Source organism: Pipistrellus kuhlii, unplaced genomic scaffold (genome assembly GCF_014108245.1).
Source record: "Pipistrellus kuhlii isolate mPipKuh1 unplaced genomic scaffold, mPipKuh1.p scaffold_m20_p_9, whole genome shotgun sequence".
Classification (NCBI taxonomy): Eukaryota; Metazoa; Chordata; class Mammalia; order Chiroptera; family Vespertilionidae; genus Pipistrellus; species Pipistrellus kuhlii.
The window spans coordinates 246,680-268,360 of NW_023425595.1; the positions used below are offsets into that span (position 1 = coordinate 246,680).

At 67.9% G+C, this 21,681-nt stretch overlaps 4 protein-coding genes across 6 annotated transcripts; 2 read left to right on the plus strand and 2 right to left on the minus strand.

Moving 5' to 3' along the window:
• Window positions 1-312: 312 nt before the first annotated feature.
• Window positions 313-6,562, plus strand: NLRP6 (NLR family pyrin domain containing 6). 2 transcript variants are annotated; one of them, XM_036427355.2, is made up of 8 exons: window positions 313-449; window positions 962-1,242; window positions 1,516-1,554; window positions 1,752-3,555; window positions 4,341-4,433; window positions 5,146-5,316; window positions 5,389-5,556; window positions 5,844-6,562. In XM_036427355.2, exons 1-8 carry the CDS (start codon window positions 421-423, stop codon window positions 5,980-5,982), a joined length of 2,724 nt encoding a protein of 907 aa, XP_036283248.1. In that variant the 5' UTR covers window positions 313-420; the 3' UTR covers window positions 5,983-6,562. The 2 variants fall into 2 exon arrangements, with proteins under 2 accessions (XP_036283248.1, XP_045433680.1); XM_045577724.1 differs by lacking the exon at window positions 5,389-5,556.
• A 2,392-nt stretch (window positions 6,563-8,954) lies between these two features.
• Window positions 8,955-17,089, plus strand: PGGHG (protein-glucosylgalactosylhydroxylysine glucosidase). 2 transcript variants are annotated; one of them, XM_045577709.1, is made up of 14 exons: window positions 8,959-9,200; window positions 9,428-9,711; window positions 10,037-10,247; window positions 10,318-10,753; window positions 11,374-11,493; window positions 11,884-12,015; window positions 12,437-12,548; window positions 12,766-12,838; window positions 12,932-13,068; window positions 13,174-13,307; window positions 13,422-13,517; window positions 13,710-13,807; window positions 13,879-14,090; window positions 14,192-17,089. In XM_045577709.1, the coding sequence occupies exons 2-14, from the start codon at window positions 9,453-9,455 to the stop codon at window positions 14,296-14,298; spliced, it is 2,127 nt and encodes a 708-aa protein (XP_045433665.1). In that variant the 5' UTR covers window positions 8,959-9,200; window positions 9,428-9,452; the 3' UTR covers window positions 14,299-17,089. The 2 variants fall into 2 exon arrangements, with proteins under 2 accessions (XP_045433664.1, XP_045433665.1); XM_045577708.1 differs by having other exon boundaries at window positions 8,955-9,200; window positions 12,766-13,068.
• Window positions 17,090-17,215: 126 nt separating this feature from the next.
• IFITM5 (interferon induced transmembrane protein 5) lies at window positions 17,216-18,559 on the minus strand. The gene is made up of 2 exons (XM_036427358.2): window positions 18,294-18,559; window positions 17,216-17,675 (listed from the first exon to the last, which is right to left on the minus strand). The coding sequence occupies exons 1-2, from the start codon at window positions 18,483-18,485 to the stop codon at window positions 17,463-17,465; spliced, it is 405 nt and encodes a 134-aa protein (XP_036283251.1). The 5' UTR covers window positions 18,486-18,559; the 3' UTR covers window positions 17,216-17,462.
• A 1,986-nt stretch (window positions 18,560-20,545) lies between these two features.
• Window positions 20,546-21,681, minus strand: LOC123651893 (interferon-induced transmembrane protein 1-like). Its single transcript, XM_045577839.1, has 2 exons — window positions 21,481-21,681; window positions 20,546-20,875 (listed from the first exon to the last, which is right to left on the minus strand). Exons 1-2 carry the CDS (start codon window positions 21,679-21,681, stop codon window positions 20,687-20,689), a joined length of 390 nt encoding a protein of 129 aa, XP_045433795.1. The 3' UTR covers window positions 20,546-20,686.

The following is a 21,681-nucleotide window of genomic DNA, read 5'->3' on the forward strand; positions in this document are numbered from 1 at the left end:
CGGCCGGGCGGCGGAGCAGGCTGTGGTCCCGGGCCTCCTGGCTTGGGACATGGTGCTCTTTGTCTCCCTCCACCTAGGAAGCCTTCCCTCGCCGCTGCCTTCGGAATTCAGCCACCTCCTCCATGCAGTCCACCTGCTCTGCAGTCACCTGCTCACAGCTGTGCCCCACGGCCACACCCCACGGGTCCTCAGGGAACCTTAGCCACATAAAGGAGAGAGAACCAAAGGTCGCAGGCAGAGCCCTTAGAGGCCACGCACTGGGTTTGGGAGCTGGTGGCTGGCAGCCGGGCCTCTCAGGACGGGCTGAGCTAAAGCACTGGGTCTGGGCATGGACGGGGCTGGTCAGCCACCCTAGGCCTTGGCTCCAGTCCCCGTGCAGAGGGGTCACTCTCCGAGTTCTAGACCCAGGGGCGCCCTGCCATGGCCCAGCCGGAGGCCTCCTGCTCCAGGTGAGTGCTGGGCTCGCCCTGCCACCTGGGAGCCCGCTGCTAACCCATCCTCCCCCACCGCCCCTGGCTCAGGGTTCCAGGAGTAGATGGGGAACAGGTGGGGGGAGGACATGGTGCTGTGGGGACCCAGGAGCGCAGTTGGGGCCAGGGGGTGACTCCAGCCGCCCCTGCTGAAGCCCGCTCTGCTCCGGGACCCGGGAGGGAGGCCAGGCAGGGGGAGGGGGACACAGGCGTCCTGGACACCTTTCCCGGAAGAAACGGCACCAGGCAGGCGGGCAGGCAGGCACCCCCGAGGGCCAGGGCCAGAGGCGCCCATTGCCACCGGCCCTGGACGGCCCCACCTCACCAGGGGGCACAGCCTGGGGCCGCTTGGGGGCAGAGCCTCCCACGGTCCCCGAGGGGAGGCCTCCCCTGCGGGCAGAGCCTGGGCCTGGAGCCACTGAAGGGGATGGGGCGCGGCTGAGCCACCGCTCGTCGCGGGCACCCTGACCTCCGCCCCTGCCTGCCCGCAGCGAGCAGGCCCGCGCGGCCGCCGCCCGCGAGCTGCTGCTGGCGGCGCTGGAGGAGCTGAGCCAGGAGCAGCTGAAGCGCTTCCGCCACAAGCTGCGCGGCGCGCCGCAGGACGGGCGCAGCATCCCGTGGGGGCGGCTGGAGCAAGCGGACGCGGTGGACCTGGCCGAGCAGCTGACCCACTTCTACGGCCCGGAGCCCGCGCTGGAGGTGGCGCGCAAGACGCTCAAGAGGGCGGACATCCGCGACGTGGCGGCGCAGCTCAAGGAGCAGCGGCTGCAGCGTGAGCGCGGCGGGGTGAGGTGTGGGGGCGGGGGGCGCCGGGTCCCTGCCCGCCCTCCCCTCCGGTCTTCCTTCCCGCCACCCCAGGAGGGCCTGGCGCGCCCCCTGCCGGCCAGCTCCACTCACCGACCCGGGGCTGGGAAACGGGGCGTTGTAGAGCGGTCGCAACCCCCTATTGCGCCCTCTCTCCCCCCTCCTTCTTCCCTTCTTCCCGCCCCCCTCATCCCCACCCCTACGCAGGTGCGCGGGGCCTCACGGCAGTTCTCCCTTTCAGGGCTCGGCCCCAGCTCCTCGGCGCTGCTCTCCGTGTCCGGTAGGTCTCCGGTGCGGGGCGCAGGCCCTGAGCTGGCTCCGTCCACCCGGGGAGGCGCGGGTCTGGAGGATAAGGGCGGGGGGAGGGCAGGCACAGCAGGGGAAACTGAGTCCTGAGCCGAGCGGGGAGGGCAGTGGGCACCGAGGGTCAGCTGTCCCAGCCGCCCCATCCTCCTCCCTGTCTCCCCCAACCCCTAGAGTACAAGAAGACGTACCGGGAGCACGTGCTGCGCCAGCACGCCAAGGTCAAGGAGCGCAACGCCCGCTCGGTGAAGATCACCAAGCGCTTCACCAAGCTGCTCATCGCGCCCGAGAGCGCCGCCCTGGCGCCCGAGGCCCTGGGGCCCGCGGAAGCGCCGGAGCCCGAGCGCGCCCGGCGCTCCGACACCCACACGTTCAACCGCCTGTTCGGCCACGACGAGGAGGGCCAGCGGCCGCTGACCGTGGTGCTGCAGGGCCCGGCGGGCATCGGCAAGACCATGGCGGCCAAGAAGATCCTGTACGACTGGGCGGCGGGCAAGCTGTACCACGGCCAGGTGGACTTCGCCTTCTTCCTGCCGTGCGCGGAGCTGCTGGAGCGGCCGGACGCCTGCAGCCTGGCCGACCTGGTGCTGGAGCAGTGCCCGGACCGCAGCGCCCCCGTGCGGCAGATGCTCGCCAGCTCCGAGCGGCTGCTCTTCATCCTGGATGGCGCGGACGAGCTGCCTGCGGCGGCGTCGGACCCCGCCGAGGCGGCGGCCGGCATCACGGACCCCTTCGAGGCGGCCGGCGCCGCGCGGGTGCTGGGCAGCCTCCTGAGCAAGGCGCTGCTGCCCCAGGCCCGCCTGCTGGTGACCTCGCGGCCCGCCGCGCCGGGCCGGCTGCAGGGCCGCCTGCGCTCCCCGCAGTGCGCCGAGGTGCGCGGCTTCTCGGACAGGGACAAGAAGAAGTACTTCTACAAGTTCTTCCAGGACGAGTGGCGGGCCGAGCGCGCCTACCGCTTCGTGAAGGAGAACGAGACGCTGTTCGAGCTCTGCTTCGTGCCCTTCGTGTGCTGGATCGTGTGCACCGTGCTGCGCCAGCAGCTGGAGCTGGGCCAGGACCTGGCCCGCGCCTCCAAGACCACCACGTCCGTGTACCTGCTCTTCGTCGTCAGCTTCCTGAGCTCGGGGCCCACCGCCGACCGGCCGCAGGTGCAGGGCGAGCTGCGCCGGCTGTGCCGCCTGGCCCGCGAGGGCGCGCTGGGGCGCAGGGCGCAGTTCGCCGAGAGGGACCTGGAGAGGCTGCAGCTGAGCGGCTCCAAAGTCCAGACTCTGTTTCTCGTCAAGAAGGAGCTCCCGGGCGTGCTACAGACCGAGGTGGCTTACCAGTTCATCGACCAGAGCTTCCAGCAGTTCTTCGCGGCGCTGTCCTACCTGCTGGAGGAGGCGGGGCCTGCGGCGCCGGCGGGCGGGGTCGGGGAGCTCCTGCGCGGGGACCTGCCGCTCACCACCCGCTTCCTCTTCGGGCTGCTGAGCGCCGAGCGCGTGCGTGACATCCAGTGCCACTTCGGCTGCGTGGTGTCCGAGCGCGTGAAGCAGGATGTCCTGCGGTGGGTGCAGGACCAGTGCCAGGGCCAGGGGCGCGCTCCTGCGGCGCCGCCAGCGGCTGAGGAGTCCCAGGAGCTGAAGGACACCGAGGGATCCATGGAGGCGGAGGCGGAGGAGGAGGTGAAGGTAGAGGTGGAGGTGGAAGAGGAGGAGGAGGAGGAGGAAGAGGAGGCCAACTTCCAGCTGGAGCTGCTGTACTGCCTGCACGAGTCGCAGGAGGCCGCCTTCGTGCGCCAGGCCCTGCGGGCCCTCCCGGAGCTGGTGCTGGAGCGCTGGAGCTTCAGCCACATGGACTTGGCCGTGCTGAGCTACTGTATGCGGTGCTGCCCCACCGGGCAGACTCTGCGGCTGGTGGGCTGCGCGCTGCCCGCCCCGCTGAAGAAGAAGAAGAAGAGCCTGATAAAGCGGCTGCAGAACAGCCTGAGCGGCACTCCGTGAGTGTCCGCCCCTGCCCCCCAGGCCCACTCTGTGGGCACCATTCAGACCTGAGCGCTGCGTCTGGGCATCCGCCCCCAGACCAGGGGCGGGGCTTCAGGGCTGGTTCTGCCCGCCCCCTTGTGGGGCAGCCTCCAGTGCCCGCTTTCTCCTCCCCCTACCCTGCCCTCTCCATGCCTCCCATCCTCCCCCCACAATCCACATCCACAGCCAAGGCAAACCTCAGAGCATGGCCAAGTAGCTCTAGACCGGATACCGCCCATGCTTTTTGGATTTTCAAAAATATATTTGTGTTGATTTCAGAGAGGAAGAGAAAGGGAGAGTGAGGGAGAGAGAGAGAGAGAGAGAGAGAGAGAGAGAGAGAGAGAGAGAGAGAGAGAGAGAGAGAGAGAGAGAGAGAGAGAAAGAGAGAGAGAGAGAGATTGAGAGAAACATCAATGATAAGAGAGAATCATGGATCGGCTGCCTCCTGGACGCCCCACATTGGGGATGGAACCTGCAGCCCTGCCTGTGCCCTGGCTCCAGCCCCGCACCTGACCCAGGCGCTCAGTGTGTGTTCAGAGGACGAACGTTAGGGCGCTGAAAGGGCTGGGGACACCTCGCAGCTGCAAGGACAGGCACACAGGGAATGCGGCAACATGGCCCCAGGGCTGGCGGGCCCCGGTGGGGGGCCACGAGAGGCCACACTTGGGTTTGGGGTGAGGACAGAGGTGGCCGTGACACCTGAGGGGCACAGGCAGGAGGGAGGGACTGCGGCCAGGCGGCTCCCTTTCTCTCCCCGCAGCTCTCAGGCCACCGCGGGGAAACCCCAGGCGTCCTCACTGCGCCCTCTCTGCGAGGCCCTGACCGACCAGCAGTGTGGTCTGACCAGCCTGACGTGAGTGGCCCGGCCCCAGCCCTGCCTGAGAGGGGCACGGGGCCGGGTGCCCAGGGGAGGGCAGCGGAGGGGCCCTGTCTGGGCTGGCTGAGGGGGCAGGCTGCGAGCCGGTGGCCTCTGGTGTCCCATGCTGGGACTGACACAGGACAGGGCCCACCCCAGCTTAGGGGCTCCTTGGGAAGGGGGCTGGCCAGTTCAGTGGGAGCTGGGCATGGGGTGGGAGGACATGGAGGAGACCAGCCCACTGGCCCATCAGTCCTGCCACTCAGCTTAGTGCAGCATATGAGCCACAGTGTTTCTGCGGAGGTCAGCATGTGCAGGGGGAGGTCAGCGTGTGCAGGGGGAGGTCAGCATGTGCAGGGGGAGGCCTGAATGTGCAGTAGGAGGTCAGCGTGTGCAGGGGGAGGCCTGAATGTGCAGCAGGAGGTCAGCATGTGCAGGGGGAGGTCAGCATGTGCAGGGGGAGGCCTGAATGTGCAGCAGGAGGTCAGCATGTGCAGGGGGAGGTCAGCGTGTGCAGGGGGAGGTCAGCGTGTGCAGGGGGAGATCAGCGTGTGCAGGAGTAGGTCTGCGTGTGCAGGTGGAGGCCTGAATGGGCCCGTGCAGCCGACTCCCCTCCGGCTGACCCCAGCCCCAGGGAGCAGACAGTCTGCACAGCCGGTGCAGCGAGCGGCCGAGGGGCCTGAGAGTGACGTGTGCCTCCGGACCACAGGCTGTCCCGCTGCAAGCTCTCCGACTCCGCCTGCCGCGACCTGGCCCAGGCCCTGAAGGCGGCCCCCGCCCTGACGGAGCTGTGCCTCCTGCACAACGGGCTCAGCCAGGCGGGGCTGCGGGCGCTGAGCGAGGGCCTGGTCTGGCCCGGGAGCCGGGTGCAGACACTCAGGTGAGGCTGGGTCTGGGCGGACGAGGGGAGGGGACCGGCCCCCCAGCTGCTCCTGAGGCCCCCTCCCCGCAGGCTGCAGCAGCCCTGCCTCCAGGAGGGCCTCCAGTACCTGGTGGGCCTGCTCCAGCACAGCCCCGCCCTGACCACGCTGGATCTCAGCGGCTGCCAACTGCCAGCACTCGTGGTGACCGGCCTGTGTGCGGCCCTGCAGCAGCCCGGATGTCGCCTGCAGACCCTCAGGTGGGGGCAGGGCGGAGGGTGCTGAGGACACGCCTCTGAAGCCGGGGGTGGGGGTGGGGGGGAGGCAGGGGGTACCTGGGGCTTCCCAAGGGCTTGGTCCCCAGCTCCCGCCCCCTTTCCCCAGCCTCTGGCAACCCTGATGGGCTGTCTTCTGTCACTGTGTACCGCTAGCACGGCCCAGGCCAGTCCCCACCCCCACCCCCACTCCCGTCACTGCCCCCCACTGCCCCCCATCATTGCTGCTTCCCTCCCACCCACCTCCCCACTTGTCCTGTGCACGTGTGCAGCCTGAGCTCCGTGGAGCTGAGCGAGCAATCGCTGGAGGAGCTTCAGGCTGTGAGGACAGCAAGGCCAGGCCTGGTCATCACGCACTCAGCGCTGGACAGCCAACCTGCACCTCCCAAGGGACTCAGCACGTCCTTGTAGGCCCCGCGGGCGGCACAGCCAGGAGGACCCCCATCAGCAAGGGGCAGCTCTCCCATCCGAGGGGGCCGGGCAGGCAGGGGGAGGCCCCGACAGCATGCCCCCCACTCCCCCCTCGTGGTCCTCCACAGGGCCCGGCACCTGCCCCTCCCCCACACCCTGGGCCCTAACCTCCGCTTCCTCTCCCAGCCTGCAGCCACCCCTTCGCAGCCCCGCCCCCAACAATGGTGCTGAGCCCCCACAGCTGAGCGCCTGCCACGTGCAGCCCTTCACCTGGTGGCTGGTGCAGAGACACCTCCATCTGCGTGCTGCCCTGGCCAGGAGGTGCAGGCAGGGGCTGACCCTTGACCTGAGGTGGGCGGGTCGCCCTCCCTCCCCCGTCCCCCGAACGCAGGTCTTGCATCAGGGGAAGCCATCCCTGAGGCCCGTGGCTGAGCCTGTGGAAGTGCCACTCCAAAATCAACTCGCCGTCTAGGGTCTGGGGACGGAGCCCAGGGCGGCGTGGAGGAGGCAGTGGCCGCCCCCGTGGCGGTGACGGCGTGGCGGTGGGCAGCCGGCCTGCTGGTAATAAATGCTCCTTTGCGTTGGTCCGTTGGTTTCTGTTTCACTCGGCAGGGCATCCTGGCCATCGTTCCTTTGGTGCCTAACTCCCCGTCCAGGCCACGTCCCCATTTCAAGGATGAGAAAACTGAGGCTCAGGGAGTAGCCTGACCCTGGATGGACAGGCCAGCGGTGGGCAGCCCTCGAGTCCTCCCTCCCAAGGTGCCAGCTCCTGAGACTGCCCAGTAGAGGGCTGACTCCAGAGAAAGTGCCACTCCAAAATCAACTTCCTTTAAAAAAAAAAAAAAAATATATATATATATATATATACACACAATATATATATATATTTCAGAGAGGAAGGAAGAGGGAGAAAGAGATAGAAACATCAATGATGAGAGAGAATCATTGATCGGCTGCCACCTGCACACCCCCTTCTGGAGATCTAGCCTGTAACCTGAGCATGCGCCCTTGACTGGAATCGAACCCGGGACCCTCCAGTCTGCAGTCCAAAGCTCTATCCACTGAGCCAAACCAGCCAGGACTAAAATATATTTTTATTGATTTCTGAGAGGAAGGGAGAGGGGGAGAGAGAGAAGCATCAATGATGAGAGAGAATCATTGATCGGCTGACTTGCACACACACCCCCTCACTGAGGGTCGAGCCTGCAACCAGGCATGTGCCCCTGACTAGAATTTAACCCGGGACCCTTTAATCTGTCGGCCGACACTCTAACCATTGAGCCAAACCAGCTAGGGCCTGAATCAACTCCAATCCAGTCACTCATTCCACAAAGCAGACAAAAAACCCTGCCCTCCTGGAGCTGCCACGCTGGCAGGAAGACAGACAGACAGACGTGTAGACGGGCAGGTAAACGCTGTGGAGGAGAGCGATGCAGAGCAGGGACAGGCATAGGGAACTGAGGGTTCCTGTAACCTGTAAGGGGCCTGGGACCCTGACTGAGCCCCCCAACACCCGACATCCCGAAGAGATGTGTCCCGTGGCGGGCAGGGAGGTGCCAGGTCAGCTCGGGGTGCCCTGACCAAATACCACCACCAGGTGGGTTTGGACAGCAGGAGTTAATCCCCCTGGTTCTGGAGGCCGGCCGGCTCAAGGCCAAGGTGCCGTCAACTCGGTGTCTGGTGCGGGGCCTGTTCCTGGCTGCAGGCAGCTGTGTCCTCACTGTCCTCGCCTGGTAGGGACCTTGCCTGCCCTCTGGCCTCTCATACGGGCACTTGTCCCATTCTATATACATATACATATACATATACATATACATATACATATACATATACCTATACCTATACCTGTACACATACACATACACATACACATACACATACACATACACATACATATACATATACATATACATATACATATTTATTTCAGAGAGGAAGGGAGAGGGAGATGGAAACATCCATGATAAAAGAGAATCATCGATCAGCTGCCTCCTGCACTCCCCACCCTGGGGATCGAGCCCAGGGCATGTGCCCTGACTGGGAATCAAACCTTGACGACCTAGTTCATGGGTCGATGCTAACCACGGAGCCACACTGGCCGGGCTGTCCCATTCATGATAGCTCTTGACCTAATGACCTTCTAAGTGCCCCGCCTCCAAATACTGTCACATCTGGGATTAGATGTTAACGGAGAGACCATGTGGGGCACCGCACGCAGTGCCCAGCAGGGAGCGTGCTCAGAGTGAAGGTCACAGCGGCAGGAGCCAGGCTGGCTGCGGGGAGGGGGGCAGGCACCTTGGGGGCATGTCCTTCCAGACAGGTGGGCACCACTGCGGGCTTCTGAGCAGAGGGCACAGGCTGACCTCGCCCCTCGCAGGGCGGAAGGGCAGAGCAGAAGCAGGAAGCGGGGAGTGTGCTGGCCCAGGAGTCAGGGCGGACGGAGAGCGAAGAGCAGGCAGGGCTGGAGGCGGCCAGCAGGGCTGAGGGTGGGCGTGGGTGTGCGGACACAGGCGGCCTGGGCGCTGGATGAGGGAGCGACAGGGAGAGCAGCTGTGGGGGTGGGGGGTGCGGTTGGGGTGGATCTGAGGGCCTCTGACTGGGGGTCAGAATTTGAGTCTGCCCAGGGCGTGAGAGACAAGGATGGAGCAGGCCCAGGCCTGGGGGCAGGGGATTTGGGGGAGATGGAGGGTGAGAGGAGAGGCTGAGGAGCAGAGGGGACGGGGCAGAGGACACCTCTGCAGGACCTCTCCTCCGGGGCAGACATGGGGGGGCACGCCAAGGGCCCTGCCCCTCAGCTCCGGGCGGGACGGGGGCTGTAGTTCTACCGCCTGACCTGCCTCGCCCCAGCACCGAGCACCGTCTGCCCAGCCTCCTTCCCGCCCTCCCAGCACCGCCCTGGGGGCGGGACCAGCCTCCCAACCCGCCCGCCCTGCGCCGCCCCGAGGGCGGGGACCGAGGGCCTTCCGGCTGCTAGGCGTCCCGCTCCTTTTCCCTCGGCCCGAGCAGCAGCTGGAGGCCCCGGCGGGCGGCGGTGAGCCCAGACGGCTGCCCCCTCCCAGGTCGCCCGGCCTCTCGCCCGCACAGCCGCCCAGCACCCGGCACTGCCCCCTACGCCCACCCGCCCCCAGGCGGCTTCCTCGGGGAGACGCGTTCCGGGCAGAGTTCTCACTTCCACCCACGGGGCCGGTGCTGGGGTGCGGCGTCCAGACAGCCCCAAGGTCAGGACGGAGGTCTGAAGAGGGGGGCGTGGGAACTCCCTTGGTCCCTGGAGATCAATATGAGGGGCTGAGGGCTCCAAAGTGGGGGATCTGGGAGCCAGGGCTGCCCAGGGAGCCACATTGGGGGGCACCAGCCACGTCCCAACGGCAGGGGCTTAGGGGTCAATAGCATCAAAAGAGGGAGACCCAACCAACTGGGGGTCCCCTGACCCCACCCCCTTTTCCAGACCCCTCCGTTGAGCAAGGCTTTCCATGGCGGACGCCGGCGAAGACCCCACCATATTCACCGCCCACTCCCTGCCCAGCGACCCCCGGCTCTGGGCCACCGTGACCAACGCATACTTGGGCACACGTGTGTATCATGACACGCTGCATGTGAGTGGCGTGTACAACGGGGCGCTGGGGGACACGCACCGAGCCATCCTGCCCAGTCCCCTCGGTGTCCAGCTGGAGGCCCCCATGGGCACCGAAGAGCAGCTGACCACGACCTTTGTCCTGGACACCAACACAGGTAGCCACTGCCTGCCCCTACCCCGGGTTCCCAGTTAGTGGGGGGAGGGGGTCCTCGCAATCCTATCCTGGCATCTCCCAACTCAGGGTGCCCGGCTCAAAGAAAGGGGGCCCCGGAGGCTGCCTTGCAAGCTGGGGGAGAGTGGGGGTCCTGCCCTGGCAGGGGGTGCCCCAGGGCAGCCGGCGCTTCCTCCACAGGCAGTGGGGCTCCCGGGGGGCTCACCTCACGGAGGGGGGCTCAGTCCCAGGGCAGAGAGGCCGGCAGCTCTGTAACCCACCGGCTGCCCCATGTGGGGCGGTGTGATGGCCGTCTCCCCGCCTCGCAGGCTCCTTTCTGCACACCCTGGAGGGCGCCCGCTTCCGGGCCTCCCAGCGCCTCTACGCCCACCGCCGGCTGCCGCACGTGCTGGCCTGCAGCGTGGCCATCGCCCGCCGGGCCCCGGGCGGCCGGCCCGTCACCGTGCCGCTGCGCTCTGCCTTCTCCCCGGAGAGCCCGGACCTGGACCTGCATCTGGGGCCGGACTTCCAGGGAGCCCGGTGAGGAGGGGGGCGGGGGCAGCCGGGAGGCCCCCAGGAGGCCCCCCCTGAGACAGCCGTGCTCTCGCAGGTACCTGTTCGGCCACACGCTCACCCCCGAGCAGCCTGGGGGCGCGCCGCAGGAGGTGCACATGCTGTGGACACCCGTGCCCCCCGCCCTGACCCTGGGGGAGGGCGAGCAGAGCAGGACCTGGGAGTTCCTGGCCGTGGTGGCCGGCAGCCAGGCGGAGGCCCGGGCCTGCCTTTCCGAGGCCCTAGAGCTGCAGGCCAGGGGGGCGCTGTACCCCACCCACGCCCAGGCCTGGGCGCAGCTCTGGGAAGGCTGCGGCCTGGATGTGGAGGGGCCCCTGCCGCTGCGCCAGGCCCTGCGTGGTGCCCTCTACTACCTGCTCAGCGCCCTGCCCGAACCCGGGGCCCCAGGACACGTCTGCCACGGACTCAGCCCCGGGGGCCTCTCCAACGGCAGCCGCGAGGAATGCTACTGGGGCCACGTGTTCTGGGACCAGGTGTGCGCCCTCCGCCCCAGCACACACCTGCACGCGGGGTGGCACACGGGCAGAGGGTCTCTGGGCCCAGGGCACGGCCTTGAGGGCTCATGAGGCAGGGAGAGCAGTTGTAGGGGGGCTGCAGGCGCCGGGAAGACCTGTTCATTGGGGTGTGACTGAGACAAATGTGGGTTCTGGAGAGACCTGTGTAGCTGCTAAGGAAACGGCGGGGGGGGGGGGGGGGGGCGGGGAGGGGCGTGGGGGATGGTGAGGCCGGGCAAGAGCGGAGCCAGGAGAGCTGGGACTTGGGGACCAGCGGGCATGGGAGCCCGAGGGGCGGGGGTGCGGCCCTCTTCACCCTCTGGGTCAGGCAGCCAGTGAGCACCGGAGCTGGCTCCCCTCCAGCTGCCCACCCCCGATCCTAGCTGAGCCCCAGGCCAGACCCAGGTGCCCCCCAGGGAGGGGAAGCACTGGGCCGGGGAACTGAGGGTGTGAGCTGGAATTGGGGACGTGTGGCAGGCAGGCTAGGGGGGCCCGGGACAGATCCCACGACAAGGAGCTGTGCTGCCCCTGAGCCCCCCAGGGCGGGAAGGGGGAGTACAGGGTGCGCGAGCGCGAGCCCCCGCCCTCTGTGCTCCCAGGATCTCTGGATGTTCCCGAACGTCCTCCTGCTCCAGCCTCAGGCCGCCAGGGCGCTCCTGCAGTACCGCATCCGGACGCTAGGTGGGGCCCTGGACAACGCCCGGAACCTGGGCTACCAGGTGAGGGAGGGAGGCCCAGTGCCCACCCCGCAGGGCCCCTGGAGGGCTGAAGTCGCCAGACCCCTCTGGGGGTAGGGGGGAGCATGTGGGGTTCTTACAGGGGATCATTGCCCATGGGAACAGCCTGGCTGCCCCAGCGAGTCCCCTCACTGCCCTGTGCAGGGGCAGCCACAGTAGGAACTGGCCCACTGGGGGTGGAGTGGGGTGGGGGGGAGATGGGGGGGCAATACAGTGGCACCCAGGAAGTTGCACCGGGAAGTTGGTGCCCCCCTCGCCCTCTGTGGCTGTAGGCTGAGTGTATGGGAAATGTGAGCTCCTCCCGAGCCCCCTGATAAGGAATCCGGCCTGCACCTCCCCTACCCCCCTCTCACCCCACCCCCTCCACCTCAGGGAGCCAAGTTTGCCTGGGAGAGTGCGGGCTCCGGGCTGGAGGTCTGCCCCGAGGACATCTACGGGACCCAGGAAATCCACGTCAACGGGGCCGTGGTGCTGGCCTTCCAGCTGTACTACCACAGCACCCAGGTGAGGGGCGCCCAGGAGAGGCGGGCGTCTGCCCACCAGGTGTGGCCATTCCTCCTGTGGCTCTGCCTCAGCCAGGACTTCCTGCCTAGAGCCAGTCCAGGCACCTGGGAGTCACGCATTCACTCCTGGGTGCTGGGCATCCGTTCTGGGTACTGGGCATCTGTTCTGGGTGCTGGGCAGTCGCTTTGGGTGCTGGGTAGTCGCTCTGGGTGCTGGGCAGTCGCTCTGGGTGCTGGGCAGTCGCTTTGGGTGCTGGGTAGTCGCTCTGGGTGCTGGGCAGTCGCTCTGGGTGCTGGGCAGTCGCTCTGGGTGCTGGGCAATCACTCTGGGTGCTGGGGAAGGTGGGCAGTGGCGGGACCTGCAGGCCCATGAGAACTGGAATGGAGGGTGCCGGGGCCTGTTCCACCCCCTCCTCCCCCAGGACCTGCAGCTCTTCCAAGAGGATGGCGGCTGGGACGTGGTCAGTGCCGTGGCTGAGTTCTGGTGCAGCCGTGTGGAGTGGAGCCCTGCAGAGGAGGAGTACCACCTGAAGGGTGGTCATGGCGGGAGGGTGGTCATGGGGGAGGGTGGTCATAGGGGAGGGTGGTCATGGGGGGATGGATGGTAATGAGCTGGTGGATGTTTTTTGGTTCAAGGTCAGGGTCAGGTCAGGGTCAGGTCAGGGTAACCTGGTGTTGCCAGCCCCCACTGGCCAGTGCAGCAGGCAGGTCTGAGACGCTGCACTAAGCACCATCATGCCTTTGTGCCCAGGAGTCATGCCCCCCGACGAGTACCACTCCGGGGTCAACAACTCCGTGTACACCAACGTCCTGGTCCAGAACAGGTCAGACCCGAGGCCCGGCCCAGCCCAGCCGTACGGGGGGGAGGGGACGGGGGGCACTGAGTGCCAGAGTTGCAGCCCCTGCCTCTGCCCTAGCCTGCGCTTTGCCGCTGCCCTGGCCCGGGACCTGGGTCAGCCCGTCCCCAGCCGGTGGCTGGCCGTGGCTGACAAGATCAAGGTGCCCTTTGACGTGAAGCGGAACTTCCACCCCGAGTTTGATGGGTATGAGCCTGGTGAGTGGACTCAGGGCCCCTTCTGCCCCCCCAACGCCCCCTTCCCGACAGAGGGCCCCTGTCCTCCTTCCCCCCCTCAGCAACCCCTGCCCCCTTCCTCCCCAGGAGAGGAGGTGAAGCAGGCAGATGTTGTGCTCCTGGGGTACCCCGTCCCCTTCTCCCTGAGCCCTCAAGTTCGCAGGAGAAACCTGGAAGTTTACGAGGCTGTGACGTCCCCCCAGGGCCCGGCCATGACGTGGGTAAGAGCGGTGGTTCCCACGGCAGCCCCAGCCCTGGCCCCCCGGCCTGTCTCCCGTCCCCATGCCGTGGACCTCACGCCAGCGTGCCCTCTGCCCTCTGCCCTCTGCCCCCAGAGCATGTTTGCCGTGGGCTGGATGGAGCTGAAGGACGCCCGGCGGGCAGCGGACCTGCTGGGCAGGAGCTTCGCCAACATCACCGAGCCCTTCAAGGCCAGCCTGGGCCCCGCTCCCCCATCCCCTGGCCACCCCGATCCTGGGCGGGCCGGGTGGTGGGAGTGGGAGCCCGTTCCTGGGGTCACAGCGCTGTGATGGCCACCCGACCTCCCAGGAGCAGGGACAGCAGCCTGGGGGGCGAGGAGGCTGTGTCCGGGCTTCCCGGCTCTGACGGCCTCGCCCCTGCAGGTGTGGACGGAGAATGCCGATGGGTCCGGTGCCGTGAACTTCCTGACGGGCATGGGGGGCTTCCTGCAGGCGGCGCTCTTCGGGTTCACGGGGTTCCGGTGAGTGGGGTGACCGGCAGACGGAGGTCGCCGCCCCTGCCGGCCTCCTCACAGAGCCTCCCCTTCTGCAGGGTCACCGCGGCCGGCGTGACCTTTGACCCCATGTGCCCGGCGGGGGTCTCTGGAGCGTGTGTCTCCGGCATCTGCTACCTGGGGCACAAGCTTGACTTCTCCTTCTCCGAGGGCTCGGTGACGGTGGAGGTCAGGCCCCCGGCCGGGCCCGGGGCGCCCCCGCTGGAGGTCGAGCTGTGGCCGTCCCAAACCCGGCTCCCCCTGCACCCAGGTAGGCTGCTACCCCCAGACCCACCCGGGGGCCCAGGCCAGTGGCCCCCCCGGCCGGCCGGGCGTGTGCCCCCCCCCTCAGAGTGGCCCCTGTCCCTGCAGGACACAAGGTCTCCTTTGCCAGCTCTGCGGGCCGGATACAAAGGTCACCCTTGGAGGAGCCGAGGCAGCAAGTGCTGCTCCCAGAATGCCCTGGGAGAAACTGCTGAGGACATTGGAGCCCTCAGCACCCCCCTGGACACCTGTGGGCCCGACCTGGAGCCCCTCACCGGGTGCTGACCTGGCTTTAGGGACCTCTCGGGACCTTCCCTCTGGCACTCCCTATGTGGGGGTGGGCGGCTGGCTGCTCCGCTCCTCCTGTCACCCATCTGCCTCCTCCCACCCTCCACCTGCCAGCCAGGCTCATGGGCTCCAGGGAAGGTCTGGCTTCTTTGGCCTGAAGTTCAAGGCTGCCTCTAGCCCGACCCCTTCCCTGCTCAGCCCGTGCCCACCGCCTCCCACACCAGCATGCCTGCTCCTGCCCCCGAGGCTGACCCCTGCACCTGCCGTGCCCGAGCCATTTGCCAGGGAGCGGTGGGCTGGGCGGGTGGCTCTGCTGGGAGGCCGAGGTGGGCGGGCCAAGTGGAGGGCAGGGGGATGGGGAGGGCTCGGCCTGTGGAATTGGAGTTACTCTGCCTCAGCCGGAGCTTCACCACCAAGAACTCTCCATGTGAGGATACCGAGGCCGCCATGGCTGGGTCCGGGTGCTCCGGGCTGTCCCGGGAACTCAGCGTCCTTCGTCCCTGGCGCCCCAGCCTCGGGGCCACTTCAGTCAGGTTGGACAGCCCCATCCATCCCGTGTCTTTCTTCAAGTGGAGTGCAGAGCGAGATCCCGTGTCCTCTGTCTGACCAGCAGGAAGGACCGAGCCTGGGGCCCAGGGTTCTAGGCCAAGGCCCTGGGCCTGTCTGTGCGGGGCAGGCTGCTCTGGGCCGGAGGCCCCGCCCGGCGTCTGCGGGGGTCACAGCCTCGCGGCTGGCACATCACCCCGGGTCCTCGGGTTTCCCAATGAGGCGAGGCGGGGTCCGCGGGGAAACTTGGCGAGGGCGCTGCCTGTGGGTGCCGGGAGTTGAGGTGAGGGATGGGGGGCACCTACGGCAGGCCCAGCTGTGGAGCTGAGGCTCCTCTGAAGTCAGGGCGTCCGGTGGATAGAGTTCCGGCCAATAACTTGCTCCCTTTGAGCAAGTGGGCAGCCCCCCTCCCAGCTCTGGCCAAGAGTGTTCTGGACAGAGGTGGACCAGGTTCTCCAAGGAGCAGACACCGGGCAGATGGACTGTGACGGACGGACAGACAGAAGGGGATGCCAGGTGGGTGGAGGCCTGGGGGGGTCTCAGGCCTGACGCTGTGGGGCAGCACATGGGTCGTAGTGGCCTCTGAGGGAGGAGGCCAAGTTGTAGCCAGCACACGTGTCAGGGCCACTCCCTATGGTGAGTCCTTGGTGGCTCTCCTTCCCCCCCAGGGGCCCGGCAGGTCGTAAAGCCGCAGGGACTGTCCCAGGGCAGCAGCCCTGGAGCCAGGGGTGGCACAGGCACCCAGGGACACCACTCCGCTGGAGCCTGATGCGGCTGCTCCTGTGACCACCTGCCCACTGCCACCTGTGCCCACAGCAGGTGGCCCTCCAAGGGACTCGGGCGGCGGGCACGCATGCTGGGCTCAGGCCCCTGGTAGGCAGCGGCCTGACTGGGTCAGGGGCCTTCAGCCTGCCTAGGACGCAGCCTGCGTGCCCACGACCTCATGCCCCCTGGCTTGACTGCACCTCTGTCCTCAGCACCTGGGCGCGGGCGGGCAACCTTCACGCCCATCACAACCCTCAGGCCATCCCGTGCGCCCGGGGCCATGTACCTGGCCCCCCAGAGGCTGAGCCCTGCCCCCAGCCTCTATCCAGCCAGGTTGGTCCCTTCTTGGGACAAACTTGGAGCTCAGTGCGGGCAGGGGGCCTCCATCCCGGGCCAAGCGCTGGCACTGCCCTCGTCCTTGGTCCAACTGGGGCCAGCCCAGCACAGGCCAAGGCTTTGTCTCCACCCCCGGCCCCGGCCAGCGCCCCTCGGCCTCAGGGGCTGGCTCAGGGCAGCACACACTGCCCAGCTCGGGGCTGGGGCCTGTGGGCATGGGTCAGGGACCGTCTCTGCAGGCACATGGGGATGGCTGGGCCAGCTGTTGGTGTCGGGGGAGGAGAGGGGTGTGGGCAGGCAGTACGTTGGGAACTCCAAGGGCAGTGGCTAAACAGGCCCCTCCAGCCAGCCCAGGCATAGTGAATGGGGCCAAGGGGGCTCCCTGGGGACGGAAAGGACCCTGGGTGGGGTTCAAAACCCAGCCACCCTGTGCTTAAGGCCCTGCAATTAGCCTGCCCTGTCATTGGCCCAGCCACACCAAGGCCCCGGGGACCTCACCCAGCCACACAGGGTGTGTGCATGTGTCTAGCCGCCCCCCTCTGCCAGTCCGCTGGCTCAGGGTGCAATACAAGGCATGGGCCTGGCATCAAGGACCCTGAGAGCGTCCTCACCCCCCAAGTCCCCCCCTGCACAGCTGTGGGGGGGTCCCTGTGTGCATGAGGGAGACTGTGTGCGTGGAGGGCGTGTGGCCATGCCTGTGTGCGCCTGTGTCCCGGTCCAGACATACCTCCGCCCTGCGGGGCCTGAGATTTCTCAGAGTTAAAGGGACCGACCCAGTGGCCAAAGGAGGAGACGGGCACACACCCAACCCTCGGACAGGAGCGCGCAGGAGCGCTCTCCCTGGCCAGGGACTCCCACTCACCGTGCACGCAGACACGTGCACAGGCGTGCACCCACACACGCAGACCGGGTGGGCACACGTGGAGCCGGGGAGACCCATCACTCATGCTCCGGAAGAGAGGCCACGAAACCACGGCGCCCGGCCCGGCAGCCCAGATGAAAGCTCTCTTCCCAAACGGGATTCTAAAAGGAGCCGAAGCCGCAGCCACCGGAGCCCCAGGGGACGGCCGGAGACCACAGCCCAAAGCAGGACATTCCAAGCGGGCCGACCCCCTTCAGTGCCGGGTCCACCCAGGCGGTCTGGTGGTGGGTGTCTCCCACCCTCCCCCACCCCAGCCAGGAACCAGCCGGGGGCCCTTCTGGAACAAGGCATTTTTAATTGTGAGAGCAGGCTGAGCCTGGGGAGCGGGGAGGGAGGGTTAGGCTGGGGCAGGGGTTAGGGGAGCAGCGACCGTCCAGGTTAGGGTGAGGCCTTGGGGTCCAAACGGGGGGTCTTCAGGGTCAGCATTAGGAGCCCAGCCTGGAGCCGGGGGTGGGTCTTATGCAGTGGGGTTCCGGGAGGTCAGGGTCCAGCCCCCTGCGGGACAGGGACAGGGCCAGCCTGTCAGTCGTAGTCCGAGTCGTCGAACTTGGTGCTGAAGAAGGCGGCCGAGTCCTTGGCCAGCCGGGACAGGTGCAGCGCCCCGGTCACCACGAGCGCCAGCAGCAGCAGGGGCGGCACCAGGGCCCACATGGCGGCCAGGATGTTGTAGCACTTGGCCTTGGAGGCCAGACGCCGGGCCTCCACCAGGTCCCCTGCCACCTTCTGGTCCCGGGCCTGCGGACAGTGCGGGGCCAGGTCACGACGTGCGCTGGGCCTGGGGGGCCTGTGTCTGCCACCCCAGGCAGCCCCGGCCCCCGCCTCGGAGGGCCGCGGGGACCGGGAATCTGGATGGAGGCGTGTGGCTGAGGGGACCTGCCACGGGCTGCACCAGCTCCCTTAACGGCCCCAAACTGGACTCAGGGCTTGGGGCTGGGGCGGGGGCTGGGGTGGGACTGCAAGGGACAGCTGCCACCTCCCAGGCCAGCATAAGTCCCCAAGGGCCCTCAGTGGGGAGTCCGCTGGGGGGCTGCTCATGAGAACACCAGCATCTGAAAAGCCCCATCACCTCGGCTCTTCTCAGTGGGCCAGATGCCCCTGAGGACACCCCTCCCTCTCCCGAGCACCCTCGGTGAGGACACTGTCCTTCTCGGGAGCACCCTCAGCGGGGGCACCCATCCCTCTCAGAAGCACGCTCAGCGGGGGCGCCCTCCCTCTCAGAAGCACCCTCGGTGGGGCGCCCCTCCCTCCCTGGGGAGGGCCCTCCTCTAGGAGCACCCTCGGTGAGGACACCCTTCCCTCTCAGAAGCACCCTCAGTGGGGGCACCCCTCCCCTAGGAGCACCCTCGCGCCCACCTTGACGGAGTAGGCCAGCGCCAGGAAGCCCAGGCAGCACAGGTTCAGGTAGAGGGTGCTGAACAGCGACCAGAGGAGGTGGTCCCGCGGCGGGGGCCCTGGCGCCCCCAGCGCCACCGCTGTGTGCGGGGCGCCGTCGGTTTTGCGGGGCGTCGGGGCGCGGGGCTCCTCGCGGGGGTACGCGGTGTCCATGGGCTCCAGCGCCGTCGCCTCCTCCGCGGCCGCTCCGGGGGCGCAGGCCCTTATACCCGCTGCCCGGCCCGGCCCGGCCGCCAAATATACCAGCGAATGGCAGCCTGGCCGCCCGCCCCTCCGGAGCCCGCCCTGCCCGGCCGCCCCCCACCCCGCCCCCGCCAGACCGCCCCCCGCCCCCGCCGCCGCCAAATACACCGGCGAATGGCAGCCCGACCGCCCCCTGCCCACCCCCTCAACCCCCCGCCACAGCCACCACCGAATGTACCGGCGAATGGCAGCCCGCCAGCCCCGCGGATGAGCACAGCGCGCCCCGCACCCCGAGGGGCCCCTGCGGCCCGTGCGCGGATAACCCGCGGGGCCAGCTGCGGAGGATGGGGGTGGAGGAGCTGTGGGGGTGGGGGTGCTGTGGCTGCGGGGTGGGGGCTGTGGCTGCGGGGTGGGGTGCTGTGGGGGTGGGGGAGCTGTGGGGTGGGGGTCCGTGGGGGTGGGGGTGCTGTGGCTGCGGGGTGGGGGTCTATGGCTGCGGGATGGGGGTCCGTGGGGGTGGGGGTGCTGTGGCTGCGAGGGTGGGGGTCTGTGGGGGTGCTGTGGCTGTGGGGGTGGGGGTCTGTGGCTGTGGGGTGAGGGTGCTGTGGGGGTGGGGGTCTGTGGCTGTGGGGTGAGGGTGCTGTGGGGGTGGGGGTCTGTGGCTGTGGAGTGGGGATGCTGTGGGGGTGGGGGTCTGTGGCTGTGGGGTGAGGGTGCTGTGGGGGTGGGGGTCTGTGGCTGTGGAGTGGGGGTGCTGTGGGCGTGGGGGTCTGTGGGGGTGGGGGTCTGTGGGGGTGGGGGTCTGTGGGGGTGGGGGTCTGTGGCTGCGAGGGTCTGTGGCTGTGGGGTGGGGCTCTGCAGGGGTGGGGGTCTGTAGGGGTGGGGGTGCTGTGGCTGCGGGGTGGGGGTCTGTGAGGGTGGGGGTCTGTGGGGGTGGGGGTGCTGTGGCTGCGGGGTGGGGGTCTGTGAGGGTGGGGGTCTGTGGGGGTGGGGTGCTATGGGGGTGGGGGTGCTGTGGCTGCGGGGTGGGGGTGCTGTAGCTGCAGGGGTGGGGGTCTGTGGAGGTGGGGTTGCTATGGGGGTGGGAGTACTACGGGTGGGGGTGCTGTGGCTGCGGGGTGGGGGTGTTGTGGCTGCAGGGGTGGAGCGCCCTGGATGCAGCCCAGCCATCAAAGGCTCCTGCGGCCCTGGTGGGGCGGGGCCAATGCCAGGGCAGCCCTCAGGAGGGGGAGTTGGGGGGGAAGGGGGAGGAGCAGAAGCCACAACGCTCCTCCCAGAACTGAGTGCAAGCCCTGCCCCTCAGCCTCCTTCAGCGGCCAGTCTTGGGACACCGTCCCACCCACCTCCCCCCTGCTGGACCATCTTCCCTGGACCTCAGCCCCTCCTGCTCTGACGGAGGGGGGGGGGAACAGGGGCGGGGCACCTCCAGCCAGGCATCCCCACCCCCCAGACAAAGCACAGCCGCTGGGCCAAGATTAGGAGCTGCAGGTGGTCACAGCGGGTGTGGGGTCCCGCCCTCTGGCTGCGGACTGATGGGAGAACCACAAACCAGAGCCAGCAGGCCGGGCGGTTTGATGGGAGGATCGGTGCTTCCTCTCAGGGTTTCTGTCCCTCCAGGGCCACTGGCTGCCCCTAACCCTGCCCCCTGCAGAGGAGCAAGGACAGAGCTGGAGGGCCGCTCAGGAGGGGCTGGGGGCCTGGGCTGCACCCCTGCCCCCACGTGCAGACACCGCGGCCTCCAGAGAACCGGCCGGCCGCCCTCACCCAGCACCGCTGCTCCCAGCCACTCGGAGTCAGCGAGGCTTGTCCTGGGGCCAAGGCTGGGCTGGCCCAGTGCCCCTTGGGTCAGGGTCAGACACTGGGGAGGAGGGGATCCCTCCTAGGCTGCTGGTCCAGCCGCTGCTCCCAGCTGGAGGCCAGAGACCAGGGACATCTGAGAAAGTGCCAGGACCCCTCCCAGCCGCAAGGGGGGCTGTCTCAGGGGCGGGCTGGGGACCGGGCAGTGCCCCGGCCCAGGGAATGCCAGCATGGTCACGTACAGGTGCACTTTATTGAGCTCAGCTGCTGACAGGTGTATGAACAGGTGCAGGATGAAGGAAGGGGCGGGTGCCTGGGCGGGGCCGGCGGGGGTGAGGGTGGGGAGGACGCAGTGGCACCTGCCGCGGCAGTGACTAGTCGGCCCCGCCACTCTGCTGGGCCCACCTCCTCACACTGAAGAGATCTGGGTACCGAGTCAGGAGAACGATGAGCCCGACAGTAATCAGGATGCCCAGGATCGTGGCCCAGATGTTGAGGCAGTTGGCGATGGCCGCATAGCTCTGCGCCCCAGTCACGTCTCCCACCATCCTCTGGTCCCTAGACTGGGGGAGAAGAGATGGTGAGGGGTCTGGAGGGGCCCTGGGCACAGCCAGGCGCTGTGACTCAGGCCCACCCCTGGCTGCTCCAGCCCAGACCAGCCTCCACCTGCCCTCAGCCAGGTCAGGGACCCCTCCCTGTTCCCTGGAGCCTGAGCAGGCCAGGCCAGGGGGGCCTCCTCACAGCCGCTCAGCCTCCCCAGAACCTCAGGGCTCCTCTCCCCCAGTCCTGGCCGCTTTGCTGGCCGCTCACCGCGCCCCCGCCCCCTGCCCCCCAGGGCTCCGCATCTTTGAGGACTTTGCCTTTTTCTGGACCAGACCGAGACCTCATGGGCAGGTGTGGAGGGCGGAGCCCTGTACTTGGATTGAAAGGAGAGCTCCAGGGGTGGGGACAGGTGGCGACCCTCCACTCAGGGCCCCCCCCCCCCCCAGGACTCTCACTGGATGAGCCGTGGCCTGACCCCAGGCTGACCCTCAGCACATCCGCACAGAAAGCGCTCAGGAGGGCTCCCCATCCCAAGGCCGTCGGGGCAGCAGGCCAGTGGGGCTCGCACAGCTTTCCGGAAGCCTCCCTCCCCTTCCCCCCCACCCCCCGCCGGGCGCACACCCACCTTCACGGAGTAGGCGAACGCCAGGAAGCCCAGGCAGCAGGGGTTGAAGAAGAGGATGTTGAACAGGGAACAGACGATGTGGTCGGGCACCACGGTCTCGGTGGTGGCGGTGTCGCCGCCGTGGATATTGATCTCTGTCCTCCCGACTGGCTTCTCGCCCTGGGGAGCCTCCTCGTTGACCTCGGGCCTCTCCTTGATCAT